Source organism: Vigna umbellata, chromosome 8, assembly GCF_029865625.1.
Source record: "Vigna umbellata cultivar VRB3 chromosome 8, Vumbellata_1.0, whole genome shotgun sequence".
Taxonomy (NCBI): Eukaryota; Viridiplantae; Streptophyta; class Magnoliopsida; order Fabales; family Fabaceae; genus Vigna; species Vigna umbellata.
In genome coordinates this window covers 6,301,890-6,323,569 of record NC_142172.1, presented here as the reverse complement: position 1 = coordinate 6,323,569, position 21,680 = coordinate 6,301,890, and the positions used below count along the sequence as shown (strand labels likewise).

General features: G+C 32.4%; 1 protein-coding gene across 1 annotated transcript; it reads right to left on the bottom strand.

The window, feature by feature from the left end:
- Positions 1–19,345: 19,345 nt before the first annotated feature.
- LOC124835847 (N-terminal acetyltransferase A complex catalytic subunit NAA10-like) lies at positions 19,346–20,753 on the bottom strand. Its single transcript, XM_088096097.1, has 3 exons — positions 20,336–20,753; position 20,234; positions 19,346–20,138 (listed from the first exon to the last, which is right to left on the bottom strand). Exons 1-3 carry the CDS (start codon positions 20,452–20,454, stop codon positions 19,998–20,000), a joined length of 261 nt encoding a protein of 86 aa, XP_087952223.1. The 5' UTR covers positions 20,455–20,753; the 3' UTR covers positions 19,346–19,997.
- Positions 20,754–21,680: the final 927 nt, after the last annotated feature.

Here is a 21,680-nt window from a genome sequence, read left to right as displayed (position 1 = left end):
CACAGACCCGCGAACTCAAGGTTCTCCAATTGTCACAACTTGCTCCTCCTCATTCTCCTTCTTCCTCGCAAACTCTTTGGGTCAACCATTTTTTCCCCTTCTTCCAAGCTCCAAACCCTAGTTTGCAGCTTCATGCGGTGTCGCCGACAAACTGGCTCATTTATATTAATCACATCCTGCTTTTGAAACTGAATTCAAGAAATGCGTTCATGAGAGTGAGACTACTGATGAGTTTGAATCTTATTGGCATTCACTCTTGGAAAGATTATGTGTCATGGATAATGAATGGCTTCAGTCAATGTACAATGCACGACAACATTGAGTTCCTATCTACTTGCAGGATAGTTTCTTTGGAGAAATATCTTCAAATAAAGGAAATGAGTCTTTGAATTTTTTCTTTGATGGATATGTGAATTCATCCACCACGCTAATGGGATTGGTTATAAAATTGAATTGGAAGTTATGAATGAGGAAAATTGTATTCTTAATTATTTACAAATGATTATAAAATGTAATTCAATTTCGTACTATCAGAATTTCAAGGCCAAAACTAGAAATATCAAGCTAAGGTGAACCAGTGGCATCGTCCATAAAGTATGATAAGAACTGATCCATAAGTTCAGTTCAGGAAAAGAAAAAACAAATTCAGGAATGCAAATGACATAAATTTTTGAAAAATTAAAAACCACTAATACCAGATTAATTGACACTTTAATTGGCACTTTAAACTTGCTTGCAATATTATTCGGCTACAAAATAGACATTATTGAAACACCATCCGAATAATGGGAAAGCCAACACCAAAGGTTGAAGTGATGAAATATCTCAAGAGTACATTGATGCAAAGGATTATGTAGGGGAATGTGAGTTTGTTTTCATGATTGCCAAGGGCCAAAGTACAAACACAAATTTTCAAACTCTAATAAACATGTTTATTTATTACTGTTATGACTATGATCACTAAAATTGGAAATATTATGCAAGTGTTCAAGGCACATGTAAGTATGGAACTAGGGTAGATTACATATTATCATCATCAAATTCTCCATACAAGTTTGTTCCTGGTTCCTATTTAGTCTTTTCTTCCAAAGGGACTTCAGATCATCACATAGTGAAAGTTGATGTGGTGAAGGTAAATGACAACCCTGAAGAAAAGCTGACAAAGAATACGCAACAACCAAGACAGAGAGTTGTAAAAATAACACAATCCACACCTTCAAAAGGGATTTGGAAAACTTACTCTTTAGACCTAAATTGAGTACCCTTGGTTTAGATTAGTATGATGATGATAATATTTCAGAATGAGGCATTTTGTTTTGTTCTTGCTTCTGTACACAACTTTATTCAAAGAGATTTAGCATATGACCAAAAAATATAGTCTGTTCTGTGATGATGTATAACATTTTTTCACAAAAATAATATTGTATAGATTTTCATTAAGAACTTGAAAAATCTATGAAGTGATTTCTTGTTAGTCATTCCTTGATCGCGTTCCTATGAAAAAAATAATTATATAGAATTGAGTTTAAGAATTTTTGAAATCTACTGAGTGATTTCTTGCTTATCTTTTTCTGACAATGTTCATAAAATTCAAGATTATTATACCCTGTTTCAAATTGATAATATAATTAGTTCGTCATTATTAATATTTTTTTAAAATAATATTTTAAAAACTAGGAAAATAGTATTATTTACTATTATTTAACCTTGTAAAAATTAGATAACATTTATGAGTATTTGATATGTCGTTTTATACGTTTTTTGTAACATATACTTAGGGTTATGTTTGTGAAATTCAAACAAAATACAAGTGTAAGCTTTTCATAACATCTGTAGTGGCTGTAGTTTATTTGGTGATCATTCCAGGCCTGAAGTCAAAATTCTCCTTCACAATTTGGAGAATCTCGTTGTCCAGAATCTTTCCGGTTCCATAGGTGTCAACAAAGACTAACAATGGCTCAGGGACAGCGATGGCATAAGACACTTGGACAATCCACCTTCTCGCAAGCCCATTTGCCACAATACTCTTCGCAGCCTGCCTCACAATGATGATCTTTCTTCCAATGAGACCAGCATCACCATGGGGACCACCAATCACAAATCAACCCAAAGGGTTAAGGTGGAAGATGGTATTCTCATAAAGGTACTTCTCCGGAATGATAGGCTTGTAACATAAGCGCGAGCGGTGCACGAAGCTGCAAACTAGGGTTTGGGGCTTAGGGGAAGGGGAAAGGATGGCAGAGCCAAGAGCAAAGAGTTTGCGAGGAAGAAGAAGAATGAGGAAGAATAGGTTGTGACAATTGCAGAACCTTGAGTTCGTAGGTCCGCGGGTCTGTAGGTTAGACACTCTGTGACTCTAGAGTAGCGACACTTTTTTCGATGGGAGGAGGAGAGAGTTGGTGGTAGAGGGAGGGAGAAAATAATTGATCTTGCGTCATTGCTGACAGAGGATAAAAAGAAGCGAAGGTGGTGGTGGTTGTGGAGAGAGAGGAAGAATTTCTAAGTTTACAACGTGGCACACCGTTAGTCAACTCAGCCTAATTTTAACGACATTGGTTTTGGAGGACGAGAAATTACAGTTTCCTTAAGGACAAGGATCAAACTGTACCAAAGTTTGAAAGAGAGACTAAATCTAAAATCGCATAATAGTTGACAGACTAAAAACATATTTAACCATAGTTTTAACTACCATTATTTACGTTTGTGACGGATTCAAAAATCGCCATAATTCGCATCTTCACAAACATAAGGTGGTTTCAAGTAAACCCCCACGTAAACCACTATATAGTTGTGTGATGACGCAATTTTTTCCAGACTTAAATCGAAGAAAGGAACGAGCCACATTTTTCACTTTAAAAATGAGGGTGGGAAGACATAGTCTATTGCATTTTTTCATTATCATGTAAAACTGTTACATTTTAAAGATAGATAACATACCACCGTATTATCATGTAAACAACGACAATTTTAAATAATCACCATGTTAAAAGTCCCACAATTTACAGAATTTTTGGTGGTGAAAGTATATCTAAGTAAATAGATCTAACTCAAGAAATAGTAAGGTGTGTTTATCTCGAAAAATCTGTTTAACTTCCTAATGGCAGATCTTCTAAGTGAATTGTGATCATGCACTTTCATGTCTTTCTCTATGTACAAAGGAAAGGAAAATGTCAGATCAAATGAGGATTAAGTAGTTCTTCAACGACTTACTAGGGATCCCCTTATTAGATTAACTTACACATAAGTGATTAGTTTGATAAATAAAGATCCATAGAACTGGTTAACATAAGTCAGGAGTGGTTGTATTCCAAAGAATACTCATTCTTAGTTAGGAGGGATTGAGTTCCAAACTATTGTAATAATCAAAATATAGTCTATCTAACGAATAAACAAAATAATCTTAATAAAGTCTAAGCTCTCTAACAAAGTAATTATTGCAAACTCAACTCAAGATCAAATATTAAATGTTGAAACTAAGCACATAGTCTTGGTTTCACTAACTAGGGTTCAATAACTATCCATGAAAAACTTACACTCACCCACTCAAACACCATTCAGGAAAGATAAAAAAGAAGAAGAAATTAGGGAAAAAAGAAAAGAGATAGTTGGAAGAGAAGTTAAAGTATCATTCTTGGTTGACAAAGTGTATGTATAAAATTCAATGTGGCCTTGAAATCCAAGTTGAACTCGTTCCTCGCAAACCTCACTATCTTATGCGGCTTTCCCACCATAGAGTCACCAATCAACACCAACATTTTTGTATCCTCTAGTTTGTAAATCCCTAATAGCATAACACTAGCACAATACAATGCATAACGAGGCAAAAAATAAAAACTTCAGGAGCAAACTTAAACCTAAAGATAAAATTATAATTTTATTTTCTTAACGGATAATGAATATTTGTGGATACAAGTAGTATGATATCTGAACTTGGTCATTAATGAACAAATACTAAATTATTCGTTATCCATTATTCGTAAATATCTATTACTTGCTGATACCAACTATCCACAACGAATTGTTGATTATTTTTACCATCCTAAACATTATATTTAAATTAAGACATGTATTTTATCATAAAATCTCGTATATACCTTTAGAATATGGATGATTATGAAGTGCATGTGTATGGAGCTGTAGATTAAGGTGTTGCAGAGTCTCTTTACCCTTTTGCTGTTTTGGTTTGGAAGGAGAAAAAAATGTTTAATCGAGGTGCATGTGATAATGCAGTAATGCATGCTTGAAAAAGTGAGCGATATGTTTCAGCTTTTCAATGTTTTAATCAGTGGTTAGATTCATGCATTGGCCCACTGAAGTTGCAAAAGCAAAAGAAGAAAAAAGCATAAGAGATGAAGGCGAAATTGGCGCTCCAAACAAACCTGCTGCTACTGCATGCACTGCCACTACGGAATCTAAATCTCTGTTTCCTTCTTTCAATCGCTTTATCTTATGGGAAAATGGACCAACTTACAACTTTTAGTTTTTTTCTTAATCGAGAAATTTAACTTATAATCTCTTGTTTATTTATTTTTCTAACTTTTATCGTTAAATTAATCTTATAATTAAAAAAACAAGTTTTAATGTTAGATACCATCAAATTAAATTAGGTATATAAAAACACTTTAATAAATGTGAGATCAATATAATTTTATTACTAACTCCATGTCTAATTTATTTATCTATTATAGTTTAAAATAAATAACCAATTTAGGACAACAAATATTGATATATTTATTTTTTAGTATAATAAAAAATTATCGCCTTAGTATATATATATATATATATATATATATATATATATATATATATATATATATATATATATATATATATATATATATATATATATATATATATATATATATATATATATTAATTTTGTTCACTTTGTTTAAATTACATGAATAATTTATTAAGGCAATTGACTATGTATTTGGTTTTTAATAAACAATATATATTTATTAAAAAGATTAACGTTAATATATATTGAATTTTGATTTTTTTGCTTTGTAAATTTAAAATTAATTAAATCTCTAATTGTTTTAGTTTTGTAAAATTAAAATTCATCAGTGATTTCTTTAAAGTTAATTACACATTAACCTGAATTTTCGTTTTAACAAATATGCGTCATAAATACTACAAATTAAACAAATGACCAATTACATTAATTATTCATAAAGTTCAAACAAATTTCACATATTAAAGTTTCTATACTGTATTTTTTTATACTAAAAATGAAATATATACTAATATTTATTATAAGAACAATGTAATTTATCATATAAGCTGAGATGACTTCAAACTTACACTACCGAAACAAGAAACATATCTGAGTTCATCTCAAAAATCTGGATCGAGAATGAATAAGTTTACTTGTAGAATTAATACACCATTAATCTAATATCTTAAACACATTAATTAATTATTAATACATAGCAATTTAGACCCATGCATAAGTGTTATGTGAGTGTTAATCGTTGTGCGTAGACATTATTTAAATAAGGCCTAACACACACTTTTAAGTCTTAGTTTTACATTTTTAATTAAAAAGACTTTCTAAAAAGTAAATTTAATTTTTTATTAAAAAAAAAACAGGTTTAAACATTTGGATAGGCTCTCACATATTACTTGTCAATTTCCACTCATAAAAGAAAGATGAAGTTCTCCATTTATTTCCAATTTTTCCTTTAAAAATCGTCTAACACAATTTTCTCTTAAGAAGTTATTAGAAATTATACAAATAGTTAGAAAAATCATTAAATAAACCGTGAATGTATATTTTGTTTAATAAGTTTGAATATTACAAAATAAATTATTTTTGGTCAATACTGGTGCCAAGCCTGTGACCAACATTTGTTACTGTACCTTTAGTTCTTTTTATGGTACACTGTAACTTCAGCTAATGCCACATGTCCAGGCAAAGAGTGATAATACAGCTAGCAGCAGTATATTGTATATAATTTCACATATTTCATGAATTTGTTTTGATAGATATTTATATTGCTTTACAAAATTCATCAAACATTAGACAAATTTCTTTTATAAAAAATGTATATCTTATAAAATTTTAAAGACATTTTAAACATTTTAAATTTTCAATTAGTAAATTACTTGTTTGTTTTTTTATATTCATCTTTTTTTTTTCTGAATAAGAGTTGTATTTGTAGAAGGCACTCTAATATCTAAGTGAGCCTGTACATCAGTAAACAATAAATACAAAATCAATGAACATAATACATGATATTTATATTATTTTTTATGAATTCTTATCTAGATGAGCTTAAGCCACGTGACCTAATCACTTGTTAACCTTGGAGTAATCCTTTCTTCATCATTTTAACCGTGGATTATCATAGCTAATTGATTTTGAAAATGTAGATACATCCCAGTCATGTATGCATTGTTCGGATACATGTTGACCCAATAGGCCTATATGTATTTAGTCATAAGATCAAGATATACTTTGATGTGTATCACTTCGTTATAAAAAAAATGAAAAACTTTAATAATATATTGACATAAAGAATGAAATTAAAAAATATATTTAACATATTTTTTATTATTTAAAACTAATTAAAAATCATGAAATCTTGCATGCGAGACATTTTCGTTCAATTTCTAATAAGTTTAATAATAGTTAAGATTGTGTTAAAAAGTAATTAAACCTTGTACCTTTTTTTTCTTATAAATGATACATTTTGAATAAGTGTATGACTATAACATGATATTTCATAGTAGTGAATTTTTCTTATTCCTAAATTAGTGTGAGATCTTGTATGATATTACTCATGGTTTTTTTTTTCAAAGAATAAATTACATAAATGTAATATATTTATGAATATTTTTTCTAGAGTTGGGTCATCTAACGTTTTAAACATGATTATTACTATGAATTAAACTCATTTAACACTTTGACTCGTTTACTCCTTATACTTGTCTAATGTTAAGACTTAACTTTTGCATTAATTAGATTTCTTACTTTCTTTGATAACATATTGTATGAATATTAATCATTTAAGAATATGCAAGCAACAATACAAATCATATATTGTAATCTTCAAACCATATTAATCAATTCGTTAACCTCACTATATATGTCAGATGTTCTCTCTTAGTCATCTAACATAGTTTCACTTCTAACTAGAAACTTAGTCGTCTGATATAATGTTTTGTTATCATCAAAACTTTACTAATTATTGCTACTCGCTAATTCAACAATTAATTTTGTTTTTTTAAAAGATTACCTTTTGCTAACTATTCATTTTTATATTGGTGTTTTGAGTTATGTACCTTGTCACCTTTGGGAATAACAAAGGGTTGTATGTAGTGCCTAAACAAGCTAAAGAAGACAAGTTTTTATTGTAAGAAAATAAAACTCAATTTTTAGAGTGTTACTTTCTCTTGTGTTCTCATTGGTAGATCTGAAATAAATTTGTCAAAGGAATTTCCTCCCTCCCTTTATATAACCTTTGAAACATAGCTTTAATCCTTAAAGGTATGGTGTCCTCTTCAATTTCTACATTTTTCTTTTCTCTTTTCCATAATTATATAATTTTGATTTGTATATGAAATAGAGTATTTATTGTTGGTAAAACCCAACAAGTTAATTTTAAATTTTTTTAATTAATGCTAAGTTGCACAATTTTTCCTTTTCTTACATTTATTTATTCTTTTCTTACATTTATTTGTTGTGTCCAGATTTTTGTCATTTGATTTAATATTGTTTTTTTGTCTCAATTCTAATAAGTCTATAACTTGATTTTCTAAACGTCTTAATTCAAAATCTTGAGAAGCATTACAGGAAAGAACACTTTTATGGAAATAACACTTTTTATGTCGATTATGAAAGATTTTTTATAAGAATTTTTTTGATGTCGTAACTCTTGATGATATAGAAAGTTTACATCTTTTATGGCAGTTAAAAGACTTGACATAGAAAGTCAAACTTACTATAACATATATTAAAAAACCTAACATAGTAATTCCAACTTACTATGATAGGTATTCGTAGACCTAATTATAAGTCTAACTTACTATGACAGATATTCAAACACTTGTCATAATAAGTCATTTTTTTACCAATTTTTCCGCATCCATAATGGTATCATTCACCTACATATAACAATATACAATTCTAAGGCAAAAAAATAAATAAATGGTTTAATCATTCTTGTAGTCCCTATTTATGTTGGGTTTTCTCAAATAGGTCCCTTTTTTATTTTTTTTTCTAATTGGGTCCCTAAAAGTGAAAAATTGAAGCAATTGGCTCCCTGACGTTAAATTGGGTTAACGGGGTTAACTTTCAGGTGAAGTGTCAGCGTGAGGAGGATTAATTTAATGAGCAGAGCCTCTTAAGTGGAAAATGTTTAATTAAAAAATTTAAAAAAGGAAAAAATTAAAAAATTAAAAAGTCATCCTCCATTACGATGAAACACCAACCAAAAATCTTCTTCCCTATGCATCACCTAGAAATTTTTTCCCCTGTTCATCAAGTCTACGAAAGGAAACCAAAAAATCAACTCCAAATTACGATGAATCGTGCCTCACAACAGACTTGCAGAGAAATCCCAAATTTCACAAACTCAGGAACCTTAATCGCAATTTGCCCCAAATGGCCTAATTCGAATCTCCATGGCCACCAATTGTGAAACCTAGACGCAAGCCATCGCGATTTTCCCAACAGAAAACCCAAATTCGCATTCGCCTTCAACCTCACGATTACCACCTCCATCATCTTTGTGACGCAAACCCATTAGCGTTACTGCGATTCGCGAACCAACTTCACCATGACGTGTATTGTTGCATCTTCTCCTCCTTCGTCAATTACAAGCAACCTGCAGAAGATCAAACCAAAAACCTAGATCAAAATCGCAACCTTCATCTCGATGAACCCTAATTGTGAAACCCAATTCACACGACCATCTTCCATGGCCATCATCTTCTCTTTCATTCGTAACCCTTCTATTTTTGGAGATCTTAGGTTTTGGGCCTTCGAAGATTTCCTTGGTTAAGATTACATGGGACGATTTTAAAGTTGGTTTCGATTGGATTTTTGGGATGCTTTTGTTGTTTACATGGATTGAATTAGCCATGACTGTCGAAGATATGAACACTAAAAAGAGCCCTTCGCTCATTTGCGATGTTGTTTCACTCACTGGTTCAAGTGTTGCTTTGTGGTTTTTTGTCAACATTGTGCTCTACTTGATCCTCAAATTGAGGGAGCTTGAATGTTCAGGTTTTCCCTTTGGATTTTGCTCATCCAAAACCACAAAGTCTTCTCTGTAGGAAGAACATGCAAGCTTAATTGCAGAAACCTTTTTTTTTTTCAATCTTTTAATTAAACATTTTTCACATAAGAGGCTCTGCATATGTCACGTCTTTAAATTAATCCACCTCACATTGACACGTCACTTGAAAGTTAACTCGTTAACCTAAATTAACGATAGAGAGTTAATTGCTTCAAATTTTCAATTTTAAGGACTCTTTAGAAAAAAATAATAAGAGACCTATTTGAGAAAACCTAACATAAATACGGATTACGAAAATAATTAAACCTAAATAAATATAATCGTAATTATCAAACATGCGAGTTACTCATTAATTCAGACAAATTTATGTTTCTAGTCATGCTTAGAAGCATACTTGTTTTGCAGCTAGAATCGATAGAATTAGACGTGAAATCAGTGAAATCGTTCAAAGTCACAAGTTTGTAGTGATTTGACAAGTTTGAAAAAGGAAAATTTTGAAACCAAATCGAAGTCGTTTAGAAGGGAAAACTCCCCTTATTAAGGCTTCAATCTTTTGACATAAGCATTTTCTTCTTCGTTCTCCTAAGCTACATCACCCTCTCACGATCGCATCACTCTCTCTAGCCATCACACTCGTCGTCAACCATCATCTCGATTATCCTTGGTTGAGTCGCCCTTGCGTCACTCTTTGTGCAGAGCTCCTAAACGGAGCCATCATCAACATCAACACTAATGGCACCATTGACGCCCTTCTGCTCAATCATGTGAACTTCTTCTCCTTTTCAAAAAGTTTGTCACATCACCGTGAAGCTGTGTTTCCCTCCCAACAAAAGAAGTGGAGAGGTGTGAAACAGGAAATGTGGAAATAGTAATCATTTTACTTTGGGGTCAAATGGGTATTAAAAAAGTTTAGGTAGGTGCGAAAGAAATAAATGAGGTGCAGAAAGTTAAGCCCTTCTCATTGGACACTCTCCACACTCCCGTGATGATTATTATGTGTTTAATTTTAATTTTATAATGAAAAACTAAAATTAGACCATTATATCTAAAAATGGATCAAATTCAATGATACTAATCCGAGTACATCTCTTCTTTTTTATTTCAACTACTTAAGTTATATAATTTTATGCACGTGTTTAAATTAGGATGTTATTTATATAAATTAATTTTTTTATGTCAAAGTAAACTTTTCCAAATTTAATGACGAATTTGACAATCTTAAATATTATATAATATCCAACAAAAATTATCCAAGATAGACAAACTTACATAATTAAAAAATAAAATAAAAAAAAGTAATTCTCCAACTCAAGAATTTCTACATAAACATTATGTAAAAGACTAAACATTGTATATATAAACTTAAGGCAAAACTCCATGAAGTGTTTTGTTTCTCGATCAAGTGTCAAAAACTCCAAGACCCTTCATACCCACAAACCGATTCTTAACCATGTCAACCCGGCCAATTTCATGCATTCCACCAATTTCATTGAGTTCAACAAGTAAAGATGTTGGTGAAAGCTTCTTCCTATCTACCAAGTTCAACATATATGTAAAAAAGCAAGTAATTTGTTCTTTTAAATTGTTTATATATTAGGCTATTAAGAGTTGTTAGATATTATAATTTATTGTACCAATGAATTGAACAATACCTCAATAGCAAGACAGAAATAAGAGGGCAATATAAAAATTGAAGTGGAAAAATACCTGCACATGTGGAATGCACAAGGTTGTGAATGCTTCTAGAGTTGTTCTCCATAACTTCAGCCTACACCTCCAACTTTATTGATTGAAAATGCCCATTTTGACCTGCAACTCTGATGCATAAGAATATTTAACTAAAAACATTCTTTCTGAATTTTGAAAAGAGGCCTACACCCCCACCGCCTCTCTTCCTTTTCCTCACATCCTCACATTTTAATTTTATCTTTGTTTATTCATTGTAACTAAGTTCATTATTTAAAGTTTTTAGATATAATTTGAATATCGTTTTGAAAAATATCAATTTTCAAATATTTGATATATTTTAGTAATATAATATTTTTATTTACTAATTTAATATTATCTATAGTTAATATTTTTATTTACTAATTTAATATCATCTATAGTTAATATTTTTATTTACTAATTTAATATTATCTATAGTTAATATTTTTATTTACTAATTTAATATTATCTATAATATATATTATTTCAATATTGAAAAATTGTTTGATTTTTTTATATATAAATATTTAATATATTTTTACTATATTTGGTTGACATATATGGTTAGAACAAGAGAAACGTCTGTTTATCATGGTAAGACTTTATCTTCATTACATGATGAAAGGAAAAGACCTATGGTGAGACTTCACCTTCATTACATGATGAAAGGAAAAGACCTATGGCATCAGCTCGTTATGCACAAAAGTAAGTAATGTAGATGTCATTGAGCATTAGGAGTATAATGAGGACAAGCATATTATTGAACACGAACATGTTGCTAAAAAAGGACAAGAAAAAGATGGTTTGTCAGGAGGTCCACAAGACACCTCCCTACTTATACATAATACGAAGCATGTTACATCTGTCATATGGAAAGGTCAAGTTAATTTGTACTTAGTTTGTTAAAAAAATTTGGTTTAATACCTCTTTTGGTCCCTCGAAAGGGGGCAAAAGTTCAATGTGGTCCTACCTTTTTTTAGAAGTTCAATGTGGTCCCAACTTTTGTAAAAAGTGTGCAATCAAGTCCTTTTTGGAAACGGCGTTGAGTTTTTAACGGAGCAGCTGACAGGGTGGACTGAAGTTAGCTACGTGGCTGTGTGTGGGTAACACGTGGCTGTGAGAGGGTCATACGTGGCTGTGAGAGGGTAAATGTGAGAATATTACTGAGGTTAAGAAATCAGATGTTAGGGTTTGAGTTGCAGAGAAATTGGTAATTTGGGATTTATCATCGTGGAGGAAGTGTGTTGAAATCTGAAGCGCGAATTGGATACCGGAAATCTGAAGCTCAAATTGGAAACCGCAAATCAGGTTAGGGTTTATGTTTGATAATTTTATGACATGTAGTTGTTGTATATGTTATCACTGTTGTCGCTTTATAGGGGGTTTAAGTAGGGGTGAAAAGTTGTCTTGTTTTGATGGTTCATAGTGATCCCATAGATATTAGTTTAACTTAAATTAGTGGTCCCCGTTTGCATTTGCAGGGTTGGGGTAGGGATGGGTGAAGACATGTTTCAGGTTGTGGTCCATCACGGTGGGACCTTGATCAAAGAAGTCCCCTTTAAGTATATGGACGGGGAGATAGTTTATTGGGACGTAGATCCCGATAAATGGTGTTATTTTGGAGTATTAGGTTCACTTAAAGATCTGGGTTACATGGAAGTAAAAGAATTATATTACAATATCCAACATGTTTTACATAAGCTTGATGATGATAAAGGAGCTATGAACATGATGAAGGTGGCTAATTATTTGGGGAAAGTGAACCTGTATGTTGTGCATGGGGTGGACGAACCAGCTATTGTAGAAAATGATGACAATGAGATTTTGTACCTATGTGAAGGTCCAGTAGACAGTGGTGAGGGTAGTGACGTTGGAGGAGAAGCACATGTTGAGGGTGACAAGGAGGATGCTGAGAATGAAAATGTCTGGGAGGATGACAAGGAGGATGGAGAAGATGTTGAGGTTGCCTTGGAGGTTGAGAATGAGGACAGAGTTGAGCTTGAAAATGATGGATTAGTGGAAGTGCACATTGAGGATGGAAGGGAGGTTGAAAGTGAAGAAGAATTGGAAGTGGACATTGAGGAGGGAGGGGAGGTTCCTAGTGAACAAGAAGTGGAAGTGGACATTGAGGATGGAGGGGAGGTTCATATTGAACAAGAATTGGAAGCGGACATTGAGGATGGAGGGGAGCTTCATACTGAAGAAGAATTGGAAGTGGACGTGGACAGTGATGATGAACCAGGAATGGATGATCTGAGTGGTGATGAATATGTGGATGCTTCTTCCTGGGGCAGAACAAAGATTCTGTATGAGGCACCTGTATGCAAACTTTAGGAAAAGGTTTGGTGGTCAAATTTTAAAAAATCTGATGTGGAGTGCTGCCACAAGTACATATCCACAGGCTTGGGAGAGAGAGATGCTGAAAATTAAAGAAGTCAATATTGAAGCATATAAATACCTCATAGGCATTCCCCCGAGGTAACCCATTAGCCATTACATACAATTTACTATCCCTGATGCATTGTAACCCATTTGAGTGTGCAACAGGTTTTGGTCAAGATCTCGCTTCACAGGTCAAGCAATGACTGATACACTAGATAACAACATCAGTGAAGCTTTCAACAGTGTTCTTATTCATTCAAGAGGAAAACCTATTATAACCATGATGGAGGATATCAGAGTTTATCTCATGAAAAGGTGGGCCACCAATATAACCAAGGTGGCATCTATGGACTTCACAATATGCCCAAAGATAAAGAAGAGACTTGAGAAGGAATGTAATCTGTCAAGATTTTGGGTGCCAAGGTAATATAACTCAATTTATTTTATATACAAGTTATTTATCTACATTATTGATGTGCTTCATTTATTTCAGCTGGTCTGCACGAAAGATTTTTGAGGTTAGGCATACTTCATCAGTTGGGAACAAGTTCACACTGAACCTGGAAACAAAGGAGTGTAGCTGCAGAAAGTGGATGATTAGTGCCATTCCATGCTGTCATGCAATTGCAGTAATGAACTTCTCCAACGTTGATCCACAGACTTTTGTCCCTAATGTGTTCACAAGATCCACCTATGAAGAGGTGTATGCGTCCATAATTTTTCCACTCAATGGCCACCTACTATGGGAAACCACAAATTTCAATGATGTACTACCACCACTGATCAGGAAGATGCCTGGGAGGCCAAAGAAAAAAAGGAGGTTGGAAGCATGGAAGCTAACTAAAGATCACACTTAAATGCGTGTTGGTGGCCATAGGAAAAAATGTGGTATTTGTCGTCAGATGGGGCACAACAAGAATAACTGCCCTTTAAAGCCCCAGGCAGCAGAAACAACACAACCATCACAGCCACCTCCAAGTTCCCCAACCCCTGAACCATCACAGCCATCAAGTCCCCAATCATCCCTGCCAACAAAATGCAAAGTCAGAAGAAAACATACTTAGATGAAATTGGGTTATTAGATAGTTAAATTACATGGTTGTGTAATATGTACTGTTTGTTACATGGTGGTGTAATAGATACTTAACTTACTTACTGAACTGATTTTATGTATTTCTTTTATGTGTCGTAATGAATGAAACTGGTTTTATGTTTTTGTTTTATGTATTTGTTTTATGTGCCATTATTCAGCATCATATGCATTATTGGGGTGACCTTTGTGAACAGTTTTAAAGCAAATGGGGGACTCATTTCAACATTTTTAAAACATCAGGGGACTGATTTCAACATTGTTAAAACATCAGGGGGACTGATTTGAACATTAATCACTGAAATTAACTCATTAAAATAGTCAATACGTAATACATTGAATTGCTTAATTGATCTTACACCTTTCAAAACATAGGATGTTACAATCTAACTAAATCAACCTAAACAGAACCTGAACAAGGCACACCACAATACACACACAAAGCTACAACTAAGATCTTCATCATTTTCTACAAGTCCTTCACTGAATTTTCCAGCTGACTTATCCTCCTCACCATTGTGCAATCTTTTTCATCAACTTTCTCTTCAACACACCACTTGAAAAAGTTACACGAGCTGCCAATTGAAGATCCACCCTGTTATTCACCAAGTTAGGGAATCTATCAACAAATGCATCAATTCAAAAAAACTTTAACTCAAAAGGGTATACTTCAAACCTTGTAACGTGGACAACCCCAGAAATTTCTCCCAGCATTCTTCGTAGTTCTCGCCACTTTGGTTACAGCAACATCACCATAGTAACAACTAGGGATTATCCCACCTCCTCTCACACCACAACCATGGGACCACCTAGAAGATCCTTTGCCCCAACTTCTCGAACACGACGAACACCCTTCAGAAGAAGCCATTCGTATCTCAAATTACCAATTTCTCTACAACTCAAACCCTAACATCTGATTTCTTAACCTCAGTAATATTCTCACATTTACCCTCTCACAGCCACGTATAACCCTCTCACAGCCACGTGTTACCCACACACAGCCACGTAGCTAACTTCAGTCCACCCTGTCAGCTGCTCCGTTAAAAACTCAACGCCGTTTCCAAAAAGGACTTGATTGCACACTTTTTACAAAAGTTGGGACCACATTGAACTTCTAAAAAAAGGTAGGACCACATTGAACTTTTGCCCCCTTTCGAGGGACCAAAAGAGGTATTAAACCAAAAAATTTTGTCATTTTTTTTTATTATGTAGAATTGAGGGGAGATCATGACAAAAAAGTAAAAACAATTGGATTTTATCATGAGGTTATTGAGTCTTTTATCACGATGTTTGAGATAAGTTCCTTAGTGAACTTATCTTATGAGTATGCTAATTGATCGTAGCGCTTGCAAAGAGGTGACACTTGGAGACAAATACCCGGTAGGTGAAATGACTGTCACATTAGATGACGTCAACAATCTATTGCACCTATCCATTATGGGTCAATTTTGTGAGATTGAGTAGTTAGAGTATGAAACAAAGTAAATAGCTGGATATTCGAGCCTTTTATAGGTACAAATTTGTTTTGATATATTTGAGAATATATAACACAATTTAAGTAAAGTTTTTGTAGAGTTTGACATATGAGCAACTTCCTAACATAGGAAGGAGGCAAGTGTTGGGCATCTACAACAAAAGCGATCCTCAGGTTTCACGGTTTACCTTAGGTAGGGTTGGGGTCTTATGGAGGGGAGATCATATCTAGATGGACTGACTTATGATGTGGTCATTTAGTGTCCATACATTTCACACAGGCGTATTCGCTCATTCATGCCAATTTGTATACTCTCCGGGAGGATCTGACTATGTGACATGCTTCATCGACATGTATGAGATAGTTCAGTTTTCAGTAGATGATACCATAGACGCCTGAGATTCTTCCAATGCTAGACATTTCGGTTATTGATCTATCTTGGTTGCGGTATGTTGAGCATGCTATCATTGATGTCGTTGAAGTTGATGATCCATTTGTGTGTGTTGTGGGATACCTAATATGGTTTAGGAGGTATTCCATCCGTACATCATTTCAGCCCTCAACAATGATCGACCCGCGATTGCGACTACACATCCCTGATGAGGTCCTGGTGTCGGACGATGACCTACGACAAATTGACACCGCGACCTCTTCAAGGATGTGTCACCGCAGTCACAGAACAAGACTGGATCGGTCATCGTTGGGGGCTAGAATGATGTACAGATGGGATACCCTCCTAAACTACAAATGGACCGTCAACTTCAACGACATCAATTATACCATGCTCAACATATTGCAACCAACACAAATCAATGATCGAAATGTTTGGCATCAGCAGACTCTGAGGCATATGTGGTATCATTTGTTGAAAATCGAATTGCCTAAACACATATACAAGCAGATGTCGATGAAGCATGTCACCTAGTCGGATCAACTCGAAAAACATATAAATCGCCATGAATAGACAAATACGCCTGTGTGAAATGTATGGACATCAGATGACTACATCATAAGTCAGCCCATTCATATATGACCTCTCCCCTATAAGACCTCAACCCTACCAAGGAGGTAGGAACTGTAAAGTTGTAGCTGCCCAACACTTGCCACTTTTCCATGCTAAGAAGGTGTTCATATCTCCAACTTTACAAAACATTACGTAAATTGTGTTATACATTCCTAAAATATATTAAACAAATTTCTAAAACAAATATATATTTGTAGAAGAGAAAAATATCCAACTATTTGTTTTGTTTCATTAAAGCTAGCATCCCCTAATTGCTCATATGTATGAGCGACTGTTGCAGCATCCTAGGCATACCTCTCTCAAGAATTTAAGTCTCGAAACAGAAGTAGATACGACACTCAAATGAGAATGCCATTTTTATTTGCAAAAATGGTACGTCTAACCGATGCAACAGGTACGCATAAGCGAGACACTCCCAAAACTCCTACCCATAACACTCCTTGTAGACCTTCTTAAGCCAACTCAGCCTAACTTTAGGACTACGTGTTCATGTCATCTCAATTGTAGCTTTGGGCATAACAAATCCATGATATGAGATCGATCTTCTCATACTCTAACAGCTCAATCTCACAAAATTAACTCATAATGGATAGGTGCAGTAGATTGCTGACGTCATCTAAGTCATCTCATCTACTAGGAGATAGATAATATTTGTCTCCAAATGTCACTTTTCCGTAAGTGTTACGATCAAACTGTAATCAGTATACTCATAGGATAAGTTCACTAAGGAACTCAACCTAGCCATTGTGATAAAAAAACTCAATAGTCTCATGATTAAATCCAAGTTTTTTTACTTTTTTTGTCATGGGAGATCAACTTCATCTCCCTTCTATCTTACATAACAATATATATAATAAAAAAATTAACCAATTAAGTACACATTTAGGTTATGTACTAACTCAATTTTTCCATACGATAAATGCAACATGCTTCATGAAGTAGGTAAAGAGGGAGGTGTCCTGTGAATCTCTCATGTTCTTCTTTAGGAATATCCTCCTGTTCGCTCTTAATATATTTCTACTCAATATACTCTTCATATTACTCAATGATGTCCACATTACTTTCTTCTATGCATCTTTTACAAACTGATGTCGTAAGTATTCTCTTTTAATTATGTAATGAAAAGGAAGTCTAAACACAATAAACGGATGCACCTCTAATTGTAACCCTATTTGTCAGCCAAATATATTAAAAATAACTTATATTAAATACTTATATATAGAAAAACAAAATCAAACAATATTTCAATTTTTTAATATTTAAAATTATATATACTTAACTAAAGATAAAAATAACTTAGTAAATAAAAATATTGTATTATTAAAATATATCAAATATTTGAAAATTAATACTTCTCAACGATATTAAAAAATTTCAAAAATATATCTAAAACATTGAAATAATCAACTTAGTTACAAAGAATAAACACATAAAAAATTAAAATTTAAAAGAATAATACAAAACAAAATTACTCTAAATTTATAAAAAAACAAAAACAGAATAATATATATATATATATATATATATATATATATATATATATATATATATACACATATGTATATATTAAAAAAACAAAAAAAATATAATAAAAAAAATTAAATAAATAAAAAATATAATATTACAATTATAAAAACATAAAACAAAACAAAAAATAATTCTTCAATTTATACAAAAGATAATAAAATTCATGTAATATAAATAAATAAATATAAATTTACATATTATTAATACAAATAACAAAACTAAATTAAATTCATAAAATAATAAAAAAATATTTAAAACATATTTTTTCTAAAAAATTAGAATATATAAATACAAAAATCAAACATCAATAAATATAAAAAACATAACAACTTAAAAATATAATAAAAAATCAAGAAAAAACAAAATAAATAAAAAGAAATTATAAAACACAACTCAAATTACGACGAAGCTTTAATCGACTTTTGAAAACCGGTTAAGGCTTCGCCAACGTCAACGAGATCTTAAGTATATTTCGAATTACGATTAAAGCTTCTAAGCCTCATTTTACAAACATAACACATACATTTTGATTCATAAATTTCAATTCAATTCATACATTTCAATCCATTGAGATGCATACATTTCAACAAATGCTAACAAATGACGTCATCTTCATGACATTGTTGTAGATGTAGCTAGCTACCGAAAAAGATGACCCAATAATCCCCCAAATAATAGTACAATTTTATATTAATGAGACAATGAAATAACTTTATTAAAATTCATATGCTTAATCAACCGGTTCCAATGCCATTACACGACTTTTGATCTGAGTTATAAATTTATTAAAATTCATAAAGTTAAAATTTATTAATCCCAGTTTAGTTCTTTTGGATTACTTGTATCTTCCCCAATTCAAACATCAGCACAAAGTCCAATCAGGAGAATTTAAATACAATAATGTTTTCCTTCATAAATTAATATATTTAAGAGACAAATGCTTGGAATTTAAATAACTACAAATAAGGACTTTACAAACGATGAACTATTTTATATATACGAAGTCATTAGTGTAAAGTATCCATTAATTCCATAGATGAATAATCTCCATTGGAGAACCTAGTTGGTCACTTTCAGTTGAATATTTCCCACCAATATGTGGATAAGGTTTTCACAGTTCAAGGACAAATTTAGCATCTAACACCTTATGACAAACAGAACCACCTCCAGTTTAGGAAGAATATGAAGAAGAGAGGACTCCAGGCTCCCACATGTATGAACGATAAAAACTTCAAAGCATGAGTTGTTCCCCTCGGAACAAAAAAATCAAATTGTCACAAAATTCGAAACTTAAATTATGAACATCGGTCAAACTTGCAAATTCATCCTCTGACAAAATATACTGTTTTGTAGTGATGAGCAGTTTTAGAAGGCTGATTAACATCCCCAATCCTTTAGGAAATTATGTAGCACATTGACACGTGTAACTATAAGAGCATTTCTTAACCCCAGATCAACACATTTCGTTGCAAAATACAAAAATGCTATAACCTAAAAATACCTTTTTGTTATTGAAGTGCTACTGCTTCCCCTTGAGTTGATTCCTCATCTCATAAGCATCTCTCCGACTGCATAATGCTTAGCCTCCACATTATGAATCTTGTACCCCAAGGTCTCGGTGTATAAATCGAAGGTCGCGCGGTTGCTCTGGCGCACGAGTAGGGACACGTACTCGGCACCAAACACCTGTGTGGGAGAATCCAATACAAGCCCGACAAAGCATATATAATTAGCCTGATTTAATTTTGGTTCTATATTTTACAAAAATCCACAATGCGAACCCTAAAGCCCCAATTTTATTCTCTCAATTTTTAATCATCAATCAATGATTATTTTTGAGGTAATAAAATTGATCTATTGAAAGATAAGAGAGGTGATATAACTGTCCCATGGCATTCTGTGTGGCGGTCGTGAGTTTGGTGGCGAGACTGAGTTTGCGCTGGGTGCGGAGGTCGACGAGGGAGGTGATATGGCCGTGACTGTTGGTGCTCTCCTTCTCCATCTTGGCGAGGACGTAGCGAACGATGCCACCGTTGTAATCTTCGTCGACATAGAGAAGCTGACACCATGAGAGGATGTACTAGAAGTAGTAGTATGGGAGAAAGGAGAGCACGAGAGAGAAGAGGTGAAGATGAAGGAAAGGACAAAAATTAAAACTTTTACCCTAGAAATAGTTATACGACGGTTGAAAATATAGAATCATAGTAAATATATATTATTTAGTTTTATATATTAAAAAGTATTTATGGTGTAAAAGGAAGTAATTATATTATAAAATATAGATGTATTAGTGTAGCTATTGAACAATTGTGGACCAAGAAGTTAGTTTAGAAGATTTAACGAGAATAGTGGACCAAAAAGTTAGAGCTTTAGTGGACAAGTTAGGATATGGTCATTTTTGTTGCAAGTTACATTATGGTGTTCTGGTATAGTAATAAATGTAAATTAAGGAGATTAATAAAACAAAATGAATGCCAATTCCACGTGAATAAGAAAGCTATGGCTATCCCAAATTTGACACTAAGGCAGCAAAAAGTTATTTGTCATTTTCATGTTCAGAAAAATAATATTTTTTATTAGAAAAAAAAATTCAATTATTACTTATAAATACGAAAATTATAACATAAAATCCTTCCTGAAATGAAGTAGTTTAAAAATATTAGGCTAACAAAAGTTTTAATCAATGACATATGTATTGTTCGGGTTAAGAAGGGTGAAGTACTACTAAATAAAAATTTATGTTATTTTTTGTAATTTTAAAATTTTCATCTTATTAAATTGATTTTTTATTTTGTTTAAAAACCAATACTAAAAATGATTTAAATATATTTTTTTAAGGTTTAATCATTCTAATTATCTCAATTTTTTTTAAATCACGTATATGTCCTTTAATTTTTTATTTTCAATTGGTTTTTATTTGTTAAAAATTAAAGCAATTAAGTTCTTGTTAGTACATTATTAACACAGTTAAAGAGGATATCAGGTGTCAATTTGTAACTTTTTATTTTTTATTATTTATTTTTCAAAATAAACTTTTTTCACATGTCAAACTGATATTGTGCTCCATGACAAGAACATGTGATGTGGTAGTAGTAGTGTCATGTGTCACTATCAAGTCACGTGCATTAGTTTTAATTTGATCTTTGTATTTTTATTTTGTCTCAATGTATTTTTTTTAAATAAACAACTTTGTCTATCCCAAATTAAAACAAAATTTAATTTGAATAT

What these genes read in the sequence shown, in the direction of transcription:
- LOC124835847 (XM_088096097.1), bottom strand. Translation starts at nt 20,454, where the DNA reads ATGGAGAAGGAGAGCACCAACAGTCACGGCCATATCACCTCCCTCGTC.